This window comes from Dermacentor albipictus, chromosome 1 (genome assembly GCF_038994185.2).
Source record: "Dermacentor albipictus isolate Rhodes 1998 colony chromosome 1, USDA_Dalb.pri_finalv2, whole genome shotgun sequence".
NCBI lineage: Eukaryota > Metazoa > Arthropoda > Arachnida > Ixodida > Ixodidae > Dermacentor > Dermacentor albipictus.
In genome coordinates this window covers 7,674,943-7,699,608 of record NC_091821.1, presented here as the reverse complement: position 1 = coordinate 7,699,608, position 24,666 = coordinate 7,674,943, and the positions used below count along the sequence as shown (strand labels likewise).

Sequence of the window (24,666 nt, the reverse complement as noted above, 5' to 3'; positions counted from 1 at the left end):
AGTCGAAATAACACCTTCGCCGTAAAATGAAAACTCCCTGCAGATGCGGTTAACCACCGTACATCGTTCCTTTGCTTCGACTTTCGTGCCAAGTGACTTTGCCCTATGTTTCTTATCTTGTGCACTATACGAAAGGCTTACAAAGTGGCTAGTGTTTCTGAACTAGTTATGCTGAATACGAATTCGCGCTGTTAAAATACCATTGAGCCTGCTGTGTCAATTATATTCAAGTACCCACCAAGATACGCAGCTCTCAGGGACTGAAGCGCTGACTGGACCACATAATTGTGCGCCAATCTGTAATTTGGGAGCCATACTCACGGCTTCGACCACGTCGTCGACGTATCCGCCAACCGAATGATATCTCCAGTAGAGTTCTTCCTTTAATCTTTCCGTCCCCTTTTCCCTTTCCTCAGTGTAGGGTAGCCAACCAGGCTCAGTCCTGGTTAACCTCCCTACCTTTGATTTATCATTTGCTCTCTCTCTCTCTCTGTCTGCAGGGCCCGGCAGTGGAGCGAGGCGGACCTGCCGAACGCTCCGGAGCAGTCGCACACCGTGTTCCTGGTGACCGCCGACGAAAGAGGCAATGCCTGCGCGTTCATCAACAGCAATTTTTTGGGCTTTGGATGTGCCATTGTCGAGCGGTATGGATTCGCAGTCCACGTAAGCTCTTATTAGTTAAGCCATTTCATCTTTCGTGCATATATAGTCTACGTATTGTGTCATATGCCTCGGAGGGAGATAGTCGCACCACCGCATGAAGAATTTGCCCGACCGTGAGCTTCTTGCGATGATATTGTAAGTACCGGCGAAAAACAACCTCCATGACAGGAGAACTCGCGCACGTCACTGAGTCCTGCGCTGGCAGTTTTTTTTTTCTCGGGCAGGATATTTGACGTACGTTAACAGTGCAAAGGACGCTCCAGGCAAAGATAAAGAAATTACATGCGGTGCTTAGGTTGCTGGTTTACGGTACACTGGAGCTGTGTACGTCGATGTTGGTTGCCTGTGATTTTGAACTGTGACATATAAAAACACGCAAGCAGGTGGCGCTGCTAACACTAATTAGCTAACGAGAGTATCTGTTGTTAACGGAATTAGTGTACTCTTCGCTACGGGTTCTGTCGTATCGAAGCGTTTGAAGAATGCATTGTCATTCTGTGTAGGATGTTGAGTTGCGGGTGGTTGCTGTGTGTTGCGGGTCAGTCGCGCCCGTGAAGTACAATTCAGCCAGTCTCAGCCGTGGCTAGAGCGTTCCTTTTGTTCCTCGTGTAAAGTGAGTTTATTCAGGTCCTAGAGAAGCAGTGACCAACGCGGCCGCAGCAGCTAGGGCGCAGCTAGTGAACGAACTGGGTATGAGCCACGCGATGGCAACGGGGCTTTTTAGCCTGCCGATCTTCGTCGTCACAATCACCCCCGGAATTGAAGAGTAGCCATCCTGGCGATCTAGGAAGAGGTGAGAGGATCGTAATATGGCTTCAGCCGGTCAATGTGCACAGTCTGTCGTCTCTGACAACGCAGATTGGGAGATGGTGACACGGGCTCGATCACGTAATTAACAGGTGATGGTTGCGCAACCACGCGGTAGGGCCCGTGGTTCTTCGGGAGGAGCTTGGACGAAAGGCCAGGGGCAGCAACAGGCGGTACCCAAAGCCACAGGAGTGAGTCTATAGGGAAGGGGTGAGGGGGTGGGCTGAGGTCATGGCGCTCTTTTTGGCGGCACTGTTGAGCAGACGTCAAAGAACGGGCCAGTTTTCAGCATTTCTCGGCGTACTGAGCGACCGTAGAAACAAGCCGTCTGGTGTTACAAACGCAGTTTTAGAACAGTCAGCGTCGGCCATGGGCACCTGCCAGTAGCCAGAGCGGAGATCTAAGGAGGAAAAAAACTCCGCTCCTTGCAATCGTATCGATCGTGTGCGAGACAGTCGTTGTGCGGCCGAGGGATGTTGCCTTGCAGTCAAAGGAAGAAGAGAGGCCTTCGAGCAAGTGAAGACGCTTGCTGCATCTTGACCATACGCTGCGTGACCTTACGCTTACCTTACGTGACCTTACTCTGCGTCGACGTAAGGTCACTGGCAATAGCTGGCGTAAAAGAACGCGGCAGTGACTGAGGAGGCGATGCCCCGAGAGCGGCAAGATAAGTGGAGTCGTCCGTCGTGTCAAATATTGAAGATGAGGCCAGGGGTTCTGCTCTGCCAAGGCTTTCACGGCGGCGTAAAGTAATTGGTTCGGCCGATGGGTTTGACACGCACATCAGAGAGGCGCCAGTCTTGAACTCGAGGACGGCGAACGGCAGTGGTAGTGAACGGCGGCGAACGAAAAGTTCAGACGGAGCGAAGAGTGCTGTTCCGGCATCTACAGAGTCACAAGAGATACTGACAAGGGCGGAAGACCAGCAGGTATAACGGTGTCTTCAGAAACGGTGATTTTGTTACAAGGTCCCTCTGGTCAGTGATAATATCGCCCGAAAACTGAAACAGCTCGATTTCGGCGCGGGCGCAGTCAATGATCGCATGATGTGTGGAGAGAAAGTCCCGACCTAATATGACGTGGTGTGAACAAGATGGCAACACGATGAATTCTATGATATAGAGGTCGTCCTGAATGACGACACGGGCGGTGCAGGCGCCGGATGGCTCGACGTGCTGCGCGTTCCCTTCGGACTGCGCGTTGGCAGTCCGAAGGGAAAGTCCAGAAAGCGGCGTCGTCACTTTTCCTATGTTGCCGCAAATACGGGCATCTATCGCTGAAAGTGCGCCGCCGGTGTCGACAAGTGCTAGCGTCAATGTTCCTTCTATTGCGACTTCAATAAAGTTTTTCGCGGAAGTGTGAGGCCTTATACATTTCGCAGACACCGCAGTTCTCGCCTCCTGAACTGCGATTTTTAGTTTTCCAGGCGCAGAGGGCTCCGCCGACGGTGCATGGGGGAAAGGGAGCGGCGGCGAGGAGAAGGTGAACGGCGAGCGGAGAATGCGGTCTCGACGGCAGGAGATTCAAAGGCGGCCGAATAGTTGCGGCGTTGTTGGAAACGTGGCGCATATGGACGCACATTGTTGGGGACGTTCGGTGTAAGGAGGTGACAGTGATGTGCTACGTGTCCAGCACGGCCACAATAAAAACAAATCGGACGATTGTCTTCCGTGCGCCAATGACCTTGCGGTCGTGCATACTGCACCAGTGGCCGGACTGGAACGAATACGGGCGGGCGCAAAGGTGGGCGAAGGGGACCGTAGGTCTGTGGTGCAGGCCTCGAAGCGACTTCGGCGTATACGTCAGGGGAGCGGCCACCGGAGCTTGCTGGAGAGAAGGTGGAATGTGGTCGGCTACCTGCTCCTTGATGACAGATTGGAGAGCGGGCGCCAACGGAGAATTCGACTGGCCGTGTGTAAGGGCAATCAGAGAAAGCTGACGAGCCACCTCTTCACGGACGAACTCCTTGATCTGCAGCAGGAGCGACGTGTTATCCGGGGAAACAGCCAAGCTCGACATTGAAGTCGCCTAAGGAGGAGATTGGCGGGTGGCTATGCGTTGTTTGCGGAGTTCGTCAAAGCTTTGGCAGAGACTGACGAGTTCAGAGACTGTCGCCGGATTTTTTGCCAACAGCATCTGGAAGGCGTCGTCTTCAATGCCTTTTAAGATATGGCGGATCTTCTCGGCATCAGCCATTGTGACGTCGACGCGGTTGCAGAGGTCGACAACATCTTCTATATAACTAGTAAATGTCTCCCCGCACTGTTGCGCACGACTGCGCAAACGTTGCTCGGCGCGAAGCTTGCGAACGGCGGGGCGCCCGAGTATACTTCCGTCACGTTAGTTTTGAAGGCTGTCCACGTCTTGAGATCACGTTCATGGTTGCGGTGCCACACGCTGGCGACACCGCTCAAATAAAACGATACGTAATTCAATTTTTGGTGTCGTCCCAGTGGTTGTGGATGCTCACCCGATCGTAGTCAGCGAGCCAGTCTTCTACGTCATGGTCTTCGGTACCGCTGAAAATGGGTGGGTCGCGTTGACGCAACGGGCCGGGTCAGACCACGGTAGTCACCGGGGCAGCGGGTTGTGGTTGCGGTGGTCCTTCTTCTGGCATAATGAAGACAGGCTGCAGGGTCCGGTTGCGAAGATCCAGAATTCCTGTTGTACCCAGCACCTCCACCAATGGTAAGGGGGGTTTATTCAGGTTCTAGAGAAGCAGCGACCAACGCGGCAGCAGCAGCTAGGGCGCAGCCAGTGAACGAACTGGGTATGAGCCACGCGATGGCAACGGGGCTTTTTAGCCTGCCGATCTTCGTCGTCACACTCGCAATATCGCCAAGTCTGTTCTCTCTCACGGCATCTGGAGGCGGGGCTTGGAGAAAAGCAGGCCTGGTACTGACGGAACAATTCTTGCATATATATATATATATATATATATATATATATATATATATATATGTGTGTGTGTGTGTGTGTGTGTGTGTGTGTGTGTGTGTGTGTGTGTGTGTGTGTGTGTGTGTGTGTGTGTGTGTGTGTGTGTGTGTGTGTGTGTGTGTGTGTTGGGGGGTGTATGTATGTGAATGCATTTCGTAGCTACAAAGGAGCGTAAAACGAAGATATCTCTAAATTTGTTCATATTTATACAGTGTATGACGGAAACGTAGATATCACATGAAGGTGTGTCAAAAAAACATCAAAAAATATTCAAAGCCATCGCGTTCAAGACACCCAACTCGCAGTCAAAGAGCGTGATCGACGGCATGCTTATGTGCACCACTTTTATGTATAAATATGCCTGTGAATTCTCCTAGTAATCTGATATTTGGGTTTCTTTAAGACCAATGCCTCAGCTGCTGGCATGACCCTAGTAAATGCGCATAGCCTGCGGTACACTGTGCTTGCTGATATATATATTTTTAAATCTCCCATTTAAACATCGCCAACTCTGTCCCATTAAACACACACTTATTGGGAAGTCTGACAGAGACTACATTATCACTAAACAGACGAACCCCACCTTACAATGCTTGACACCACACGTATTTAGGCGCAAGCCTTAAGTGGCTCGTACTCCCGATGACCTTGAAAAAAACGCGTCGTCCGGTCCGATGGTGCAAAACTGTCATCATCAGCACTGGCTCATATACCCCCATAGGCAAGCAAAAAAAAAACCACCCATGCACCCCGTATACAGATGGTAAACCAGCGAAGCTGAAATGTGGGGCCCCGGTGTTTATCGTTGGATTAATTCCGACTCATTAAACTCTTCCTAATTATTGGTTACGTCTTTGTGTTTCTTAATGAGATTATGCAGACATTTGTCTTGGGTTTATCACATTTTTTATTTGAAATGCCACACATTGCGCTTCGCATAATCACCATCATGGAGGGGTGCAGTAAGGGGTTCATTGTGATAATCCAGTGAGTTCGTCAGCCTTTCTGAATTATGATACGCATTTGTGTTTCGTAATGCGTTCAACATAGTATTTACGACTCGATTATGCACTGCAGTTACCAAGTGACACACCGGGGCCGCACATTTCATTTAATTACAAAGAGGGACACATTTTTGAACCTATTGCGAAGTCTGAGAAAGACCGCATGAACTTAAGCAAAGTATCACTAAACAAAGACGGACATTGAAATAGGTAGCTTATAGCCACTAAACTATTCATATGCCTACCAACGAGATATTTGTCCGTCCTTCACGTAAGGCGAATGCAATGGCCCACACTCTCCTAAATACTGGCTCATACCCCCGCAGAAGGGTTTCTGTGGTCGGACCACGACTACAGCTTCGCTGTAAAATGCAATGGCTTATCCCACTCGTAATGCAGAGGCTACAGACACTCAGCAAGGTGAAGTGCATAGATTCATTGGAATCAGGCATACAACGTACAGAAACGCGGCGTCTAGTCGAGTGGTACAAAAAAAAAACGATGTGACCTTCTCAATGGCCGATACCCCCGTAAGCAATGGTTGATAGCCCCACAGGCAAGCAAAATATGCTATGGCTCATACCCCCGTAAGGCTGAGGCTACAAGCGCTCAAAGTGAACAGCGCATACATTAATTGAAATTACCCTTATACATCTCCCAGAACAGCATATGTTTCAGTCCCTTGCCGAGAGGATGCAACGTAAAGTCGTAGAGAAACGTCGTTGGCGCGAGTCTGACCTCACTACCTATACAAGCGCGCAAAGCCGCAGCTAAGCTCCGAAAACGAGTCGAAGAAGCCGAACTGTGGCAGCAGCAACGCGACGATGCGAGACGGCGCCTTACCAAGTGTGCCCCAGCAGCCTTTCGTCTTCACGTCTTACAGGAGCGTAACATGGTGCCGAACTTTTTCCTTTTTTTGTTAGCTCCGTCGGATTTAGCTTCTTGCTCAACTCGACAAAATCTAGCAAGCTTGTTGGGTTGGGAATAGCTAGATCTACCTGTAGTTACGTTTTTGAAGAATACCACCCCAAGTGCGTCAAGGAATGCTTTGATGTGATGAAGAGGACTCAAGAACAGAGGCAAAAACATATAAATACAAGGCCCTTGGCGGAAATATTTCGGCTACATTGACCTAAAAATCATGGTCGCCGAGAAGGAGGGCTACTTGGTGATCTTGTCGCAGAAAACGTCTTCAGAGTAGGCATGCGCAGCAGTTGACAGAGCAGGGAAGTAGAGACTTCGAAAGGAAAGTTATTGGAATTGGGGCACCGCCACAACCTTAAAAAGCTGGAGGCACGCTGGAGAAAAAAAAAACAGAAAAAAAGCCTTGGTTAAGATAAAAGACACCTAAGGTGTATATTTTTGTTTCTTTGGCATGAAAGACACATAATGCTGGTATACCTTTTCGGGCGACTATAAGGGAAAGGGACACATATGGAGTCAAAGATTCGGGATTTCTACACAGACACAATCCTACGTTGATCATTTTGAACCATTTTTTATGTCTCAATTTTGGGTGAATCGGTTTCGTAATTTAAAAAAATGCATCTAAAAAGCTGCGTTGTGTTCAGTGGGTGCGTTGAGGACTTCATTCTGCTACTCTATAGTATAAATTGATGGTAAATGATAAATTCAAATTCACTGTCATACAAATTTAACGATGGCATGCTTACACAACGCGTAAGCGTTGTGTAAGCATTGGGTGCACGTTAATGTCCACCACAACGGCATGTAGGACATACTCATATTTCTCATATTGTGGTTCTGGCACGTAAAACCTCAGTGTATATTTTTTTAAAAACGTCACATGCGATAAGTATGAGTACACACCCACTTTTCTTGCGTCGGATCGAGTGCAAAGCGGTATACACGTACGTGCTGTGCGGCTTTCAGTTTTACGCGAGAAAGTGGCCCCACGAATGCCTTGGTGCGGTTCATAACGCGCTCGAGTTTACGCACCCTTACACGGGCAGCCAAGACGAATGTCGGGCCCTGTTTATTACAGAACATCCGGCCTGTGTGCACTTCATGCACATCGGAGAACTCCGGCAGGCGTTCTGCAATGGGGCACCGAAATATTCGCGCACGAGCCTTCGCCACGGTATAGGGCCTGTCTGATTGACACCGTCGTACCGCAGTGCCGCGGCCGCGGGTTCAGCGCCATGGCGGGCCACCCGAACTGCGCGGGCCCCTGCAAGAAGCCGTACCACACGTTGATGCCAGTGCTGGTGACGGACACCGCGAGCGGTGACTGGTTGGCCGCGCTGGGCACCATGGGTGGATACACGCAGCCACAGGTCGACCTGCAGCTCCTCCTCGCCATGATGGAAGGGGGCCTCGACCCGCAGTCGGCGCTGGACGCTCCCAGGCTGTACATCGGCGACGGCAGAACCCTGCGGCCGGAGTGAGTTAGTCGAACACTTTTGTTTTTATTCCGTTAAGAAGGAATGTTAAGTGGCGAGGGGTGTTGGCCAGCACTGGACACGGTTAAGATGTACATATACTGTGCACTTGCGTATATAGAGAGATCAGACAAGTACGCTGTTTCTGATCAGGTTTTTTGCCCCCATCATCGTAGCCAAGCGGCCGCTGGGCTTGTTCCACACTCACCGCAATGACGAACGCTTAGCCTCAAAATTTGTGAAAGCAGCTCTATAGTAACGTTTCGATTTTGATTTTTATCAGTCAATGTCGCTTTATTTTCTTATGACACAAACTCTCTCTCTATTTTTTTTTTTTTTGAGACACCACTGTTGAAGCTCACGTTGCGGATGCTTGTGCAGTCTAAAGGAATTCACATTCGCTGTTGAGCTACTGCAAAAACTCTCATTTTATTTAGTATGTGAGGGTTCTCATTTGGTTTTTCTATATACATGTGCACTCGTTTTGTACGCTGCAGTGCAATTTGCTATCGTACGCACTTTAAATAAAACTTTCACTGTGCACACCCTATGTCTTGGCTTACTGATTAAAACGATGCAAGCTCTAATTCTTTCTTTTTTTATCTCGCATCCTAAAGCGTTCATTTCGCACCGGCTCGTTGCGTCGACGTTGTACTTGGATCGGCCACTCGGCACGGCGTATCAGTAAACAACAGAATCGAAAGAGAACAATCGTCACAAAAGACATCAATTCGCGTAGCAGCTGCATTACCATGATGGTGGAATGTTAAAGCGCTCGTGTGCTATACGGTGCTTCGACGCATGCGAGGTAATTCCAGGTGGACAAACCTGATCCGGAGCCCACCACAACGTTAAAAATTTCGTCAGTCAACCAGTCGTTCAACCAACTGATCGACGAATTAGTACTGTCTTTAACAACAGCGCAAGGGACTAGGACGAGAGGAGTGCACATTCACAGCGCTGAACGTATAAAACTGGTTTTATTGAGGCGATTTCCACTGCTTAAATACGGTGGCAACCAATCTCAAATGAAAATACACAAATACACAAAATAGGTGGTACCTGAGCACAGGGCTGCAGTGACACATGAACAGCTGTGCACATGTTTCCTATTCAGCTTCAAGAAAGCGCAATTCTTTTTCTGACAGAGCTATTGAGGCTGCGCTTACGCATTTGCCTTTGAATTTGTAGATTTCATGTGCTTCAATAATCTCTCTAGTGATTTTCGTGCGATTATCTGACAACGCGCTGCACTGACTGAAAATCGGATGACAAGGCGCTCCCTTATCCTTCTTTCTTTCTTCCGTACAGTTTCTGCAATGAATGCCCAGATGACCGGATGCGGTGTTGCTCACCCTTGTATGTTATGTTCCGTAGCCGGTCGTTAAGGCATCGACCAGTGTGCCCCGTGTAGTGCTTGCCACAAGGTAGCGGAAACCTGTACACAACATTGCCGCTACACGGTACAAAATGTTTTTGGTGCTTCTTGGCACAGCCTCCTTCCTTGCGTTGCTGGAGTTTACAATGTGGCAGAGTTTTGATAGTTAATCGGGTGCGGAAAAAACAATATTCACATTGGAACGAGAACCCACGCTTTTGAGGTTATGTGAAATGCGCTACAGATAAGGGATAACTGTAGCCTTTCTTTTTTCTTCCTTGTGCCTTTTAGAGGCTTCACTGCGGCCTGAATTTATTATGTCTATTAACAGGTTCTCTGATACAGCAGTGAGAAGATAGGTTGGGTAGCGTGCTGCCTGGAGGCGCACCTCCTGATTTTGATAACTGTCTTGCATCAAATGATGGCATGATCTGAATTTAAATTTAAATTTTAAAAATCGTGCCATCATCAAACTATTAAAAAGTTATTCGATATTCGATTTGGTCTTGGAACTATTCGATTTGTATTCGATTCGGTCTCGTAACTACTATTGGCACATCCCTAAACAAGACTCCCAACAAGCTGCATGAAGAGTATACAGCATAAAGCAGCGCGGTATATTTATAATTTGAACTGGCGTACCTCAGTTAGCGAACTTATAAAACGAAGTATACTGCCTTCAGATACCAATAGAAATCAAATTTGTCGCCTAAAGTTCTTATATCAGTTAGCAAATAGCTATTTTTATGACATTGACACATCACATATTAACTCATTTACTCATGTTTACTCATACATATTAACATTTATTCTGAAGGATATGCTACCAGTCAACGAAATTATTCACAATAACTGTTCAGTTTCACTAAACTATTTTCTAGTGCTCTTCTCCTTTCCAAGAACCATTCTTGAGTGGAATAACCGTTCTGATGATGTTGTTAACAAATATTTATTGTCGTCGTTCGAGAAACACTGCCACAAATTCAATCCCTCTTTGAAAATTTGCAGTGCTATTTGTGGTTTTGTTATAAGCATTAGTGCTTCTCGCAAGTTCTCCTATATTCATTCATTTTTACGTAGGGTTTATTTCGTGTGCCTTGTGCCTTAATTTGTGCATCAAATTGCTATATGTCCCACTCTATTGTGGTCTACCTGAGATCACAGTATTCATAAACAATCTCGTGACATTCGAAATGCACTTGTCGGGTACTTTTAGTCACCTGTGACAACGGAACTGTTTCGGTCAAATTAATGTCAATTTTCACAAAATGTCACAGCAAGAGTATAATTACATCACTGCCATATCTCTCCGTATGTATCTGGCTTAATATTTGGAATGAACGTTTTGCGCAGTCACTTCAGAGTTAATTCTGAAAAGGATTGAATGCAGGGTGCAATAACATGTACACGGAATCTCCGGAGAGCATACCGCGAAAACATTAAAAACAACATTCACCGATGATTACGATGCTCCCTAATGCGAAATTTGAGCCAAGCTCTATACGTGTTTTCATTTCTCGATGTATTCAGGCATGGCACTTATCACCGCGCCCACTGGCAGAGCCGTTACGCGCAGCGCTATATACTCGGTATTTCACGTAACTTGAACCAAGGATTTAAAAAAAGTGGTGTAAAAAAGTGACGCAAACCAACAACATATGTTTTGCGTCATGTGGCGCTCCTTAGCGTTTCTTCATATTCCACCTGCTCAGTTAATTAATGAAGGTGAGTTATGCAATATTTTTAATACTTAGGGCCAAGTGCATTTCGTTATGTTGTAGAGGGCATTCTAAAACGACCAATCCAATTTTTATGTGACAACGTACACGCTGCGTAGCAATTTTTTCCGGCGTTTAAAGGACGTCCGCAAAATGTGAAATAAAACCACATGACTGCGCTCATGCGCTACCGTATTGTAGCGCTCTCATCCGCGCTTCGTGCAAAAGAACCGCGCTAGCGGACCGTGGCGAAGTGAGCGGCCGCGGCACCGTGCACGCCGACGGACGCGCCACTGGTGGCGGCCTTGCGCAGAAGACGCGGGAGAAAAGCCTGGCGCGCGCCGTAGTTTATTGTGTCGTTGATCGTGCTTCTCTGTCTTATTCACGTTTTCGGAGCAAGATAGGCAACACCATTCGCACGTGTGGGGTGGCCAAAGCTTCAGGGAATGTCGAAGAAGAATTGTTGCAGGGTGGGGGGCTCAAATACCGGTGAAAACGTGCCGGCGATACGGTTCTAATCATTCCCGGCAAAGCTTCATCAGCGGGAACAACGGTAGCAAAAATGGATCGTCGCTTCGAAGGGAAATTTCTTGTTCTCATCCTTTCCTTTGTCTCGTAGGCGTTTTTTTCCACTCGATCATAGTTAGACGCGTGAGCAACGAAGTTCGTCTGCAGTGCAGCATGAGCTCTAGTTTAAAGGCATTTCGCTAAAGTTCGGAATGCTGTTTGCCGCTTATATTGTTTTCCGCTTCTTTACCGCGTTGCGCTAGCTAGGCAGCACGATTGCACGAGCGCATTGCGTTGTATGTTAAAGCTACTGAAGGTTGCAAGAACTGAAATTGTTGGTTTCATGTGACGCGGTAAATCTTCGCACCAGCTGTCGCACACTTCATGTTTTTACATCTATTTTATGCGTGGCTTCGCACATGTTTAACTGTTGCTAGTTGCTTCATGCATAACTCTTGTCGATTCTTTTGAGCTGCGAAGTTTTCACCCTGCCTCGTTTGTAAAGGGTATAAATCAAGCTGTGTCTTATCGGAATGATACCAAGGAAGTGCTTCTTTAACAGCTTTATTCTGTTCGCCCGAGGGCATCGTAGATATTGTTTGCGTTTTTGGAAATTTGTTTAAAAAATAGGTATTCAGGGCGAGAATTGCTAATAGCTGCTACCAATTAATGGTATTTTTGTCCCATTTCTCGCTGAAAAGTTCGCGTCCCGTTTGGGAAGTCGTCACACCTCGATGCTGCCTGAGCAAACTTAACACGCCGAGTGATTTGTTTGTTTCACAACGTAGTCCCTATTTGCATGTAAGTTTTGTACTCAACTGAATTCTTTCTTATACTTACGCTGCAGACGACTATACCGGGCCTTGCCGCCAGCGCTCATCTACTTTGACTGGCACTGCTCTGCCTTTAAATATATCATGTGGCCAGTGGCGTAGCCAGAAATTTTGTTAGGGGGGGGGGGGGGGAGGGCTCACTTTGCAGTTGGCCTCCTCCATAAGAGGAAGCTTTAGCTCGGGTGTTCGTGTCTAAACACATGCAGAAGGTGAATTCGTTTTTCTCGGCAACCACGGCACCAAATTTGACGAGGTTTCTTGCAATTATAATAAAAACTTAAATTCTAGTGATTTTTCGTTTTGGATTTTTTATTTAGGCAGTCACTTCTTTATTAAAAATTGGCATAAATCGCAAATTTTCATTAAGCTAAACTATGAAGTTTAAAACTGTAACTCAATAACGAAAAACGATATCAAAATTCTGTGAATTGCATCTAATAGTATATCTATAGCGGACAAAATTCTTCTGTCATACATTATTTTAAAAATGTAATATTATGGAAATACGGTTTTTGCAGAATCCTTGTACACAACGTAACAAATTCACGTAAGATACCAATTGACATATCAAATTTGTCCACTTTGAGAGTTTTAACAGATGCCGTTTATAGAACCGCAATATCTGTTCTTGATGCAGAGCAATTAATTTGTAAGCGTCGTGCTTCAACGTTTTTCGAAATTTCAAATTTTTCAGAATATTTTAAACAAAATTCAGACCCTAAATCGAAATTTCGTTTTCGACAGACACTAGAATTTAACTTTCTCTCTCAAATGCAACAAATTTCATTAAAAGCGATCCAGGGGTTATCTCAGAAAAGCGTTTCTGCGTTTTACATGTATTTGAACAGACCGCGTCGGAACTGGGCCCGAGTTTAAGCTTCCTCTTAAACAATTTGTCGAGGGATCAAATACATGAATTCGTGGATCAAATACATACTGCATTGTCATTGCCAAAGATGGTGATATATTTTTGAGATATTTGTTTGTCTATTTAATAAGTAAAGAAAATATCACACGAACTTTAGAACTATATCAGTTCGAAACCAGAAAAGCAGTGCATGCCGCTGATATGAAAAATGTAAAGGCCATGAAATGAACAAGTTGAGGACCCATATGTTTATGAAACCTTGTCATTTAAGAACCTTGTTTACATTCTTGTACATGTCCAACGGCCAATGAAATATCTCAATAACGCTGTCCTTTGCTGCAATATATTACGCAGGAGCAGGTGTCACCGGTCGTGTATCGGGAGTAATCGCACCGAAATTATAGTCGCAACAGAGAGCACGTATAAAAACCAGAAGTTTTGCAAAATATACGAGGGCCAGTCAAATGAAAGTGAGCCAATGCGAACATATGACAAACTGGGTACTTTATTTAAGATTAGTCTGCATGAACAATTAGACATTTGTCCTATTGACTAACGAGTCGCGTGATTCCCGTCTCATAAAACTCCTTGGGTTGCTGCTTCAAAAAGTCTGCAACTAACTCTTGCACGTCATCGTCCGACACGAATCTGGTTCCCTTGAGCTGTTTCTTCAGTTGCCCCAAAGTGTGGAAGTGGCAAGGCGACAGGTCTGAGCTGTGTGGCAGATGTTGAAGCGTTTCCCACTTGAACTTTGCCAGTTTTGTATTAACCACATCAGCGAGGTGGGGAACAAGATGACCCCATTCGTCTATTTTCCACGTCGTTTGTTCTTGATTGCGACACGAAACCGATCCGGCGTTTCACAATATCGGAAACAACTGATACTCTTTAAATATTTGGCAAATTCTATCAGTAATGGCCCCTGACGATCTCAAAAAGTGAACACCTTTCCGGCGGAAATGACGGCCTTTGCTTTCTTTGGGGGTGGTGAATTTGAATGTTTCCACTGAAAGCTTTGCCGTCGTGTTTCAGGCTCGTAGTACTGGCACCATGGTTCGTCTCCGATCAATATTGCAGACAAGAAGTCGTCATCCTCATTGTCATACCAGATCAGATGAGTCAAGGCAGTGCCAAAATTCTCCTTCTCCTGGAGGGGGTTCACCATCTTGGGCATCTATTGTGCACACAAGAACCGATAACCGGGATGTTCATGAATTATGGTGGGAACAAAACCCTGGCTGATGTTCGCACGCTCTGCCAGTTCATCAATGCTTATCCTCCGTTCTTGTCTAATCAGCTCATCAACCTTTGCAATTGTCTTGGGGATGATTGTACGGTGACTTTGGCCCGGTCTTGGATCATCTTTGCAAACTTTCACGTCCTTCTTTGAACCGTTCGCTCCAACGCTTCACAGTGGCCAATGAAATCCGATGTTCAACGTACACGGCAGCCCTAAGGCAACTAATTTCTTTTTACGAAATACCTTCAGCAGTCAAAAACCTCACAACACCACGCTGCTCAACTTCTGAAGCGTCCATTACGTCACGCAACCATGTTCAACCCAGTCTATGAGAGTATTGAAGAACATTTATCCTCACACCTGCATGACACTTTTGTAAATGGGAGGTGCTTGTGTGCTACGCGCGTGCCTCGCAGATAATGAACCGAACCATTATTGCGCGGGGTGGGTTGGCTCACTTTCATTTGACTCACCCTCGTACATTAGAAATGTGACAATACAATGGAATATACAAATGTGAAGATACAGCTTGATAAAGGGCAACAAAGTGTCACTGGAAACAAAGCTCATGCACGTATACACAAAACCTCGCAACAAGATATTTAAATATACATATAAGTGTCCAATAAATCTACGCATCTAAGAAAAAGCCACTGTTATAATGTGTCAAACAAGGCAAATAAACATGTTGCGCAATCACAGATTCACGGATCACAGAATCCTAAGGCCCACCCACCCTTCTTCCACTTCCCCCGATGTATAGCGCGCGCCGGAAGGCGGCGCGCTTGCTCTCCGCTTTTCTCCTCGCACATACACCATACGCTTTCCCTCGCACATACGCCATGCGGCGCGCGGTCACGGTGTTATCACCCTTGGACTTTATACGAAACGCAAGGGCGATGGCGATGGCAGGAATGCGCTTGGAGTGTCCATATAATTGCTGTCGCAATAATATCATAAGAGTATCCGGCAACTCAAGCGTCCCGTGGCCCATTACTTTCCGTAAAAGAAGTAACAAAATCGAACTTTTACCATGCAGAAATCTGCTGCCTCGCAACAATGTATTTTTTTGTTCCTTTTGAGAGGCGGGGCCACCGAAATGAACTAACGCAAAGGAAAGCATGTTGGCCACAGTCGAATGCCTATTTTGGGCACCTAATATGGCTACCGAAAGAATATCGAAGAAAACGTGAGACGCTTGTCCCACAAAGAACCGTACGCATGATGCTCTGTATCCTACACCGGCGAGGCAAAATATTCTGGAGAGGTTGTGCTCAGGCGAACGCGTTGCAATCCGTCGAGTGCCCACAGTGATGGCGGCGAGCGGCGAGCGACCATTGTTTCTTTTTCTAGTCTGCTAGCCAAAAAGCGTCCAAAACTCTCGAAGGCGAAAATCTACTCGGCCAGAGAAAACCGAACGCGCACCGAAGTGCGCCGCGCGGTGGTAGGGGCAGCACGAAAAAAAGGCATGCGCTCTCGCTGGCTCTGGCAGCCCGCGGGTAGGGTAGCGAGAAAAAAAAATTGAAGAGGCTCAATGTGTCCTTGCAAATAAAAGTCAAAGTAGAAAACATAAATAAGAACATAGTTACCTTGACTGGCTTTAGTATCTTGACATGGATGCTTTGGCGTAGGTGAAAAAAAAATGATCATTTTTTTTATATGACATGACGGCACAAATGAACCACCACAACGTTTCGTCTCATAGGACTTCGCTGCGGGCTTTGTCAACTTGTCTGATAGTGTGTTGATATGGCTTGTGTCGTTGTATGTTCCGATGTAAGAATTTAGGAAAGTCAATGAACCTTTGGTGCCAAATGTTTATAACAACATTAAACCCACAAAGTTCCGCAATTGAAAATCTAAAGCCCAACTTTGGAAATGCCAATGCACCTTTCACATCAAAAGTTTATGAGAACTTTATACCCATGAAGTTTCAGAATTGACATCCATGTGCTCCGTAGATTCCGCGGCCTCCGCGATATGCCGCGACGAGCCCGCTCGCCATCAAAAAGCCCTTTGTGCTCGGAGGGGGCTCCTTGTATTATGCGACTTCAGGTGCATAGATGTTACCGCGAAATCCAGCCCGAGTTCGCAATGTTCGCGGTGAAATGGCTTTTCCAGCGTGAAAAAGACATTCTAGACAAAATCTAGAATGATTTCCGGCGCCAGCGGTTGCTTAGGTCGGCGGTGCATGGACATCACGAAAAAATTTCGGGGGGGGGGGGGCTGAAGCCCCATAAGCCACCCCCCCCCCAATGGCTACGCCCCTGCATGTGGCACCTCTCTCTCGAAATATAAAAAAGTACTGAAAAGTTAGTCAGTCTTTAGCTCTGTACGTTTCCAAGCAGCTCCCTTGGGGAATTTAACATTGCACAAACTGCAAGGGGAACGGTAGTTCATCGGCGTATGCAGCAGAATTGCATCGGTGGTACAGCACTAACACGCGCTTTTATTAACCCGTGTGTTTGGTGACTTCGTTGGCTAGTGTACGCGTTTCCATCAATAAATTGGCAATTACTCTTTTGGAGGGGACTTCGACTGCACTTATTCGGCGATGTCACATGTATTCCTCGGCAGAAAAATCACAACGGCATATGCAGAGATTGCACAGTGCGGATTTGTTTGATATAAGTCTGCACTAACGACAGGTGCCTATTACTCAGGTGCAGAAGCAGCATTGCGGGATGGGTAGAATAAAAGAAAGACCATCGAGAGATCGCATCACTCAACAAAATTTATCGGCTAGTGAACATGAGCTCCACGTCATGTAAATGGGGTTCATGGCGTTTGTCTGCGGGACACACCTTGCACGTATGTGGACCATGTTGTCCCAAACACCGGTAACATCGTGTTCATACCCGCTCGCACAGAGGTCAGCATCTTCCCTACAGCTGTCACCGCAGAAGAAGCAGCATGGCACCCGAACAAAGGAGAAATCGCAGCCGCGAACTTCAGCCATCCTTCCTGCAAAGGATTGTCGTCTGCTACTGCTCCCACGTGTATTGTTGGAAGCGTCCGCTAGGTGGCTTTCAGTGGCGCCTCTATTGGCGGTGCACGAGGCTTCACAGTGTGTCAGCATGTTTGACGGTCGCACATGGAAAGGAAGCGCCGTCGTCCTTAATAAGCGATAGACTCGACGCGCGGTTGACCGCGCTGCAATACGATGGCGTACCAACGCAGTCGCGTGGTTTTATTTCATATTTCGCGGCCATTCTTTAAACGCCGGGAAAAGTCGCCACGCAGCATGCACGTTGCCACAAGAATAGGACAGGCCGTTTTGAAATCCCTTCTATAGCGTAACGAAAAGGACTTGGCCCTAAAGTGAATATTAAGAATGTTTCATAATTGATCTTAGTAAATATTTAATTAGGTGCAATATAAAGAAATATTCTAAGGAGCCCCACATGATGGCAAACCATATGTCGTTGGCTTCATTCAGTTGCGGTTAACCACTTTTTTTCAAATCCTCGGTTAACGTTACGTGAAACACGCTGTATAAACCAACCACACAGTTGCCGCTTCCCGGCAACTGTAGCTTGTGCAACCGTAACCTTTACGGAGAAACGCTTGCGGCGAACGCTGTGTGCGATTTCTGTTTTTTTTTTTTATCCTCCGGACCGCCGCTGCTGCCACGGATGCGCTGACGTGAGCGCCATGTGGTGGTGCTTCAAGGTGGCTTCGTACACTTGCCTCCTCGCGCTCTCTTCGCTATCGCATGGTGTTGGGCTGCTGAGCACGAGGTCGCGGGATCGAATCCCGGCCACGGCGGCCGCATTTCGATGGGGGCGAAATGCGAAAACACTCGTGTGCTTAGATTTAGGTGCACGTTAAAGAACCCCAGGTGGTCAAAATTTCCGGAGTCCTCCACTACGGCGTGCCTCATAATCAGAAAGTGGTTTTGGCACGTAAAACCTCAAATATTATTATATTATCTCTTCGCTATCGCAGTCTTTTGCTTTTGTCCCCGCCCTTTCGCGATACTCTCCTCCTCCCGCTTTGCGCCTTATGATTTCTCCTCCTCTGCCGCTTTCCGCCTCGTGCTCTCTTCACTATCGCCTCCTTTCGTTCCCCACAGTGCTCAGCGTTCGCTCCGGGTTCTGCAATCACAATCGCAGCACGTTTGCCACAATTTGCTAACGGGTTACCAAAGAGAAATACATTTATTGACTTCGTGAGGACCACCTAGCTGTGCACAGTCAAACGCTTGTACATTGACGTGCTTGAGACCTCCAAAATCTTTCCTCATACCGGTCACTTCGTTACATAAGGACCGCCCATGGTGCCGCTCAAGATTGAGCAGGCTAAAAACGTTCAGCAAAAGAGAGCCGTAAGTTGACACGAATTCAAGAGAGGCTTACGGAAATAAGTCGTTAAATTTTTTGTTCACACTTCGTCTGACGGAATGTGCGTCTGCATCCGACGCTATTGCATCGAGATACCCAGCCTGCTCCGCGGCGCAACGCGGGAGCTGTATAGGCGAAGTAAAACTGCAGATTGTCGAATGCCGCCATTGTCTTCCTTTCCGTCAAAATTCTTAGTTCCTTTAGACTTCATCATCGTTGACATTCGCGTTCTTTCCGTTATACATGGCCTTGAAGAGGTCATTGGTCGCCATGTATAACTACATCACGTGGCCATGAACATTCAGGTATTCGTCGGCCGTCGCACTCGCGGCTATGTTACAACCAGCGTACGAATCGAGAAGTTCCTGGAGCAGTGCAGCAAGACTACAACGCTTGCTAACAATGGCGCGCTCGTCGACTGCGTCGCTGGCGCTGCCGCAAGCGCTATAGCGCTGCTCGACGACGTCCTCGAAGGGCAGTGGTAGCAGCGCTGCGTGGCGTTCGCTGTAAAGTCACAAATCGGCCGTCGGAGACTCGCCCCTAGTTCCTTCGTTTTACAGGAAAATTTGCTCCGCGGGTCGTCGCTGTAGAGACATAATGAATTCTTCGTTATGCAGGTCATATCGTTGTATAGGCGCTGGACTGTACTCAGTGAAGTGATCACATTGCCGCCACTGTGCGCCCCCCTTCCTTTCAAGTGATCCGCTCTTCCTGGAGGAAGGGTTTCCGGAGGACGTGGTCGCCGACCTCCGGCGCAGGGGTCACCGCATTGCACCATGCTTTGTGCCTCCTTCTGCTCGAAGCACCAGAAGCATGGCCCACATCGTCGCACGAGGCAGCTGGTGGGACCGCACTCGCGAGGTAAGCGCTCGATCAGCGCTATAGTACGTGACGCACTATGCACAATGCGCCAATGTGAAAAGGAACGCTTATTCTGTTTCGAACTTGGATTCCTCTGAACATATGAGAACCTCATTCATCGTTATTCGTTAAATGGTTGTAATGGTGGGGAAAAAAACTCCCTCACAAAACTTGTTCTTGTGATATCAAAGCAGGAACAAGGAAAATTAGAGGACTTAAACGAAAATATGGTGTTCCTCTTCCAGTGAAATGTTTTTCCCCTGACTCAGTCTCTAAGATACGAGCAGAGCCACCTGGCAGGCGCGCTCTTGTCTTAATTTACGCTTCAACTGCTAGCATTCTCACAGTGAAAGCCTCGGCAATTTCGTGCGACCTCCGCAATTATATCAGCCTACTGACTTCAGCATGTCGACTCAATAATTCACTGTGCCTATACTGAATCTATATACTGAATTTCCTACGTGATCCGTGGTTGCTACCCTTCGTATGTTGCCTTGTACTATGCACTAAAGTAGCTCTCCTCGAATTATCTAAGAACGACAACAAACAGCTTCGTGCAGCGGATTTCGGTGTTGTTGGCAGGCATATGAGGACGTGCACATTTCTCTAGAACGATCTCAAGGTCGCGTCACCTGGCGTGACCTGAGCGGAAGCCTGATCGTCGTGCCAGTCATTTCGTGACCGCGTCGTTGCAGTGTGCGGTCGAGCAAGTGGCGCCAGTCCTGTGGTTCGGCTGCGAGCCCCGGAGCGACGGCGTGGCAGCCGCAGCACCGCCTCAAGATGTACTCTGAAGACTGCGGCGTGCGCGGTCGCGCCATGTCGCCGCAGCACACGCATCAAGAAGCCTCAGACGAGCGATGCAGTCAAGGTCACATCCGCGGCTTCGCCATCGAGCTTCAGGCGTTGTACGAATGAAACTGACATAGCGTCACATAGTTATTAAAGACGAATGGGCTCTTTGGCGCATTTTCCGAGGCTGAAGCAAAATAAAGTGCAATAAAAGGCAAAGAACTAGAAGAAACTGACAAGTAAGGGGGATAACTGCAACAGGAGCTAAGCGGCTGTTGAAAGCGTCTTCGTACTGTACATAGCACTCGCAATAATATTCTCAAGAGTGGTAGCGGGAGGTAAACAAACAAGCCGGACCCCATTAGATATACATTAGGAAGTGTCATAGAATGATAACAGTGGTAGAGCAATTGACACATGCAAGGACCATCATTCACTCGCAACACTCGCTTAGTCCTGTGGAAGTTCGCGCTCTGTCCCGTCTGTTTCTTCTCTTCCATTGCCGTTGATTTCGTTTCAGCCTGTGTGTTATATAGCGCAGGTGCACATCTGGAGCATTGCGCGTGGGCCGGAACTTCGCGTAGAAAGCGTTCATAGTACACTCTGCCAACTTATAGAGCAAGTAACATGAAAAAAATGTGTTAGTCGCTGGAACAAACTAATCCCGCATGTTCTGGTCTTTCTACTTACGTCACCTTCGGTTTGAAGCCGCGTATAAAGTTTTGCGTCAGTTTGCGTCAATCGCGTGCTCTTGTCTGGCGCCAGATTCTCTGGCATGCATATATATATATATATATATATATATATATATATATAATATCATCAGCCTGGCTACGCCCACGGCAGGGCAAATGCATCTCCCATACTTCTCCAACTACCCCGGTCATGGGCTAATTGTGGCCATGTCCCTGCAAACTTCTTAATCTAATCCGCCCACCTAACTTTCTGCCAGCCCCTGCTACGCTTCCCTTCCCTTGGAATCCAGTCCCTAACCCTTAAGGACCATCGGTTAACTTCACTCCACATTACATGCTCTGGCCATGCCCCATTTCTTTTTCTGGATTTCAACTAAGATGTCATTAACTCGCCTTTGTTCCCTCACCCAATCTGCTCTCTTCTTATCCCCTTAACGTTACACCCATCATTCTTCTTTCCATAGCTCATTGCGTCGTCCTCAATTTAAGTAGAACCCTTTTCGTAAGCCTCCAGATTTCTGCCCCGTAGGGGAGTACTGGTAAGACACAGCTGTTATACACTTTGCTATTGAGGGATAATGGTGACCTGCTGTTCATGACCTGAGAATGCCTGCAAACGCACCCCAACAAATTTTTATGCTTCGGATTATTTCAGTCTTATGATCCGGATCCACGGTCACTACCTGCCCTGAGTAGATGTATTCCCTTACCACTTCCAGTGCCTCGCTGCCTGTCGTAAACTGCTGTACTCTTTCTTCCGAGACTGTTGAACGTTACTTTAGTTTATGGCAGATTAATTTTTAGACCCACCTTTCTACTTTGCCTTTTCAGGTCAGTGGGCATGCATTGCAGTTGGTCCCCTGAGTTACTAAGCAAGGCAATATCATCAGCGAATCGCAAGTTACTAAGGTATTCACCATTAAATATTGTCCCCATATATATATATATATATATATATATATATATATATATATATATATATATATATAATATAATATAAAAGATCGATGTGTGCTCGACGGGGTACTGTTACAGAGGGATCCTGGGAAATACAGTGAACACCACAACTTGAAGAAAGCCGCGAACTCACAAAATCGCCGGATAGTTATAGGTGCACTTTGCCGTACGGGGCTCCGGCAGCAACTTCCTTCCGAAAAGGTTTGGTGAATTAAAGGGGAGCCTAATGTGTCAGGCTTCGTTGCATCAGTAAAGTGAACATGACAATAAGTTTGTCTGACTTGAACAAAAAAAATTGCACATTGTCATCTGTCACAATGATCTGGAAGATGTAGAAACCCTGCACGCTATAGTCGGGTTATGCCGACTGAACTTCCTTATACGATGCTCCATCAGCCTGTAATTGCACGGTGAAGTTTGCCAATGCCAGGCACAGTTTATGGCACATATGTTCCGTGTACACATATAAGGCTGTAAAATGCAGATGGATATGCGAGGCCTTTTTGCATGTGATGTCGATAACTGTATTCGTACACCTGTACCGGGATCTCAAGTAAATAAAAAATATCCTTGCAAACACTCCGTTCAGATGGTTCAGTCGCACTTTGCAGCTTCGCTGAAACGTGCAACTCCGGCCTTTATCGCTGGGTTAATCCTGACTGTTCATTAAACAACGGCATGGTATGCTGCCGGATCCTCGGTACGCAGTTGCTGCTTGCGCTCGGCTGCACGAGCCTGTTCTTGTGCCCGGGGGGCAGCATCGGCACGGCGTAGTCGAGCTCGTTCCTGGTTCTGCTCGCGGCGTTGCTGATCGAAAAGCTGCCTGCTCCTCAGGAGTACGTATGACGCGTGGCCTACCCATTCCGGAGCCGGAGAGAAACTGCTGCGCGCGCGCTCGGCTGCGACGGCGACCAGCCAGGTCACTACTGCTGCAGCCAATCGCGTGCATCTGTTCGTTTCTTTTTTCGCGCATGTGCATGGGGTTGCGCCGGAGGAGTTTTCCGCGTACAAGCGGCATATGGACGGACGAATCGGCTAGCTATATATATATATATATATATATATATATATATATATATATATATATATATATATATATATATATATATATATATATATATATATATATATATATATATATATATACACGTAGCTTCGCTGTAAAATTGCGTGCTTGAACAAAAGGATGCGTGATGGACGATTTGACTGATGTGTCGTGTATTACTGAATACGCGAGTGCGACCTTTCATGCATGTAATCATTTGTACACTAAAGCCAGATTATGTCTAGCAGTCCTGTGCATTTAGCGTTTGTCATCGCTTCGCTTAGCACTGTCGCCTTGTGTCGTGATGACAGTTCACAGGTAACTGCGGCGTTGGATGCCACGTTAGCATGCAAAGTGGCGGTGCACCAAGCTAGACACGGGCATCGCGCGGCTAGAAGAAGAGTGCCTAGCCGTGGCTTGTGCCCGCGGGATGAGTTCGGGGCCGTGCCTTCTACACACCAGTATCCGTTGATACACGCACCAGAACATTTTTCAGAGTTTCAGTATCCGGCATATAGTCACTGGCTAAATAAACAGGGTGTTTTTTTAGACCATGCAGATTTGTTCTGTAAGAAGGCTATAAGCGCAGCGATCGTGACGTTTTTCCAGACAAGTTCCTAGGCGAGGCGGTCATACTTTGCCGCTAATAACGTGAGCTTCGGAATATTGTCAAAAATGAACTTTTTTGTTAGTGCCAATTTCTTTAAATGGCCAATTTGAAGGCAGTCGCATTTCAATGCACCCTCATTTTTTTTAATTGTTTGTTTAACCTAATACGAGATTATATATATAAGAGAATCGAAGTTCAACGGTAAATCCAGGCAATATCGAAGCGCAGAAAAGGCTGCCCCACCTATCATATCAGTCCCAACGCCCCGTGACAAGCACGAGGAAGTTTGTAATTGAACGCATAGAGAGAGACATTCAGCAAGAGTGGGCACTCCCATAGAGCCCAGCGGCCGAATTGATTGTAGCGCAACAAACTGCTGGCAATGAAACCTGAACCACACTTTCGGTTTCGGGTGCGCGTGTTTTGAACGCTAGCTGGTATCGGCGCGACATTTGTTTTTGCTTCTACTGCTTAACCGCGCGTTGTCTTGGTGAGGAATCTTTTTTTTTTTCGTATTCATTTAAATACCTGAGAGCTTTCTTTACCAGCCTCCATCTAATCTGTCCTGTGTGCAACGCAACGTGCAATTTCATAAAGTAGACGCAAGACGCGCCTTGTCAAATGAGGACATAAATGCTCGTCCAGGGTTTTTGGTGTGTTCGTCCAATGTTGTGGCATCAGGCAAGCAGCAGTAGTTCCCGTAGGAAGCTCCACCGGATGGTGGAGCCCCCCCAAAAAAATGTAGGTTACAAGCATGTGTCATTTTGGTATTCAGATCTTATAGGAGAACTGCGTGCAAAGGAAGAGCGTGCGACATTATAAAAAAAAAATTAGCTTTTAAATGCATGCAAAAATACACGACTCGTCGCAAAGAATACCATGAAATCTGAACACATTTGATTTCCAAGCATCCCCCCCCCCATTCCCGGAACTTACTTTCTTTAAAGTCAATTTTATTTACCACAAAGTAAAAAAAGAAAATTGCACATGAGATGTGGTTGGGAAGGTG

At 46.9% G+C, this 24,666-nt stretch overlaps 1 protein-coding gene across 1 annotated transcript in view; it reads left to right on the top strand.

The window, feature by feature from the left end:
• Positions 1-21,547, top strand: part of LOC135897346 (glutathione hydrolase-like YwrD proenzyme) — a 53,636-nt gene extending 32,089 nt beyond the window's left edge. The window contains exons 6-9 of the mRNA XM_065425960.2: positions 501-663; positions 7,550-7,815; positions 19,399-19,561; positions 20,257-21,547. Coding sequence (XP_065282032.1) covers positions 501-663; positions 7,550-7,815; positions 19,399-19,561; positions 20,257-20,352 — 688 coding nt within the window. The 3' untranslated portion in view covers positions 20,353-21,547. The remainder of the gene's footprint in view (positions 1-500; positions 664-7,549; positions 7,816-19,398; positions 19,562-20,256) is intronic.
• Positions 21,548-24,666: the final 3,119 nt, after the last annotated feature.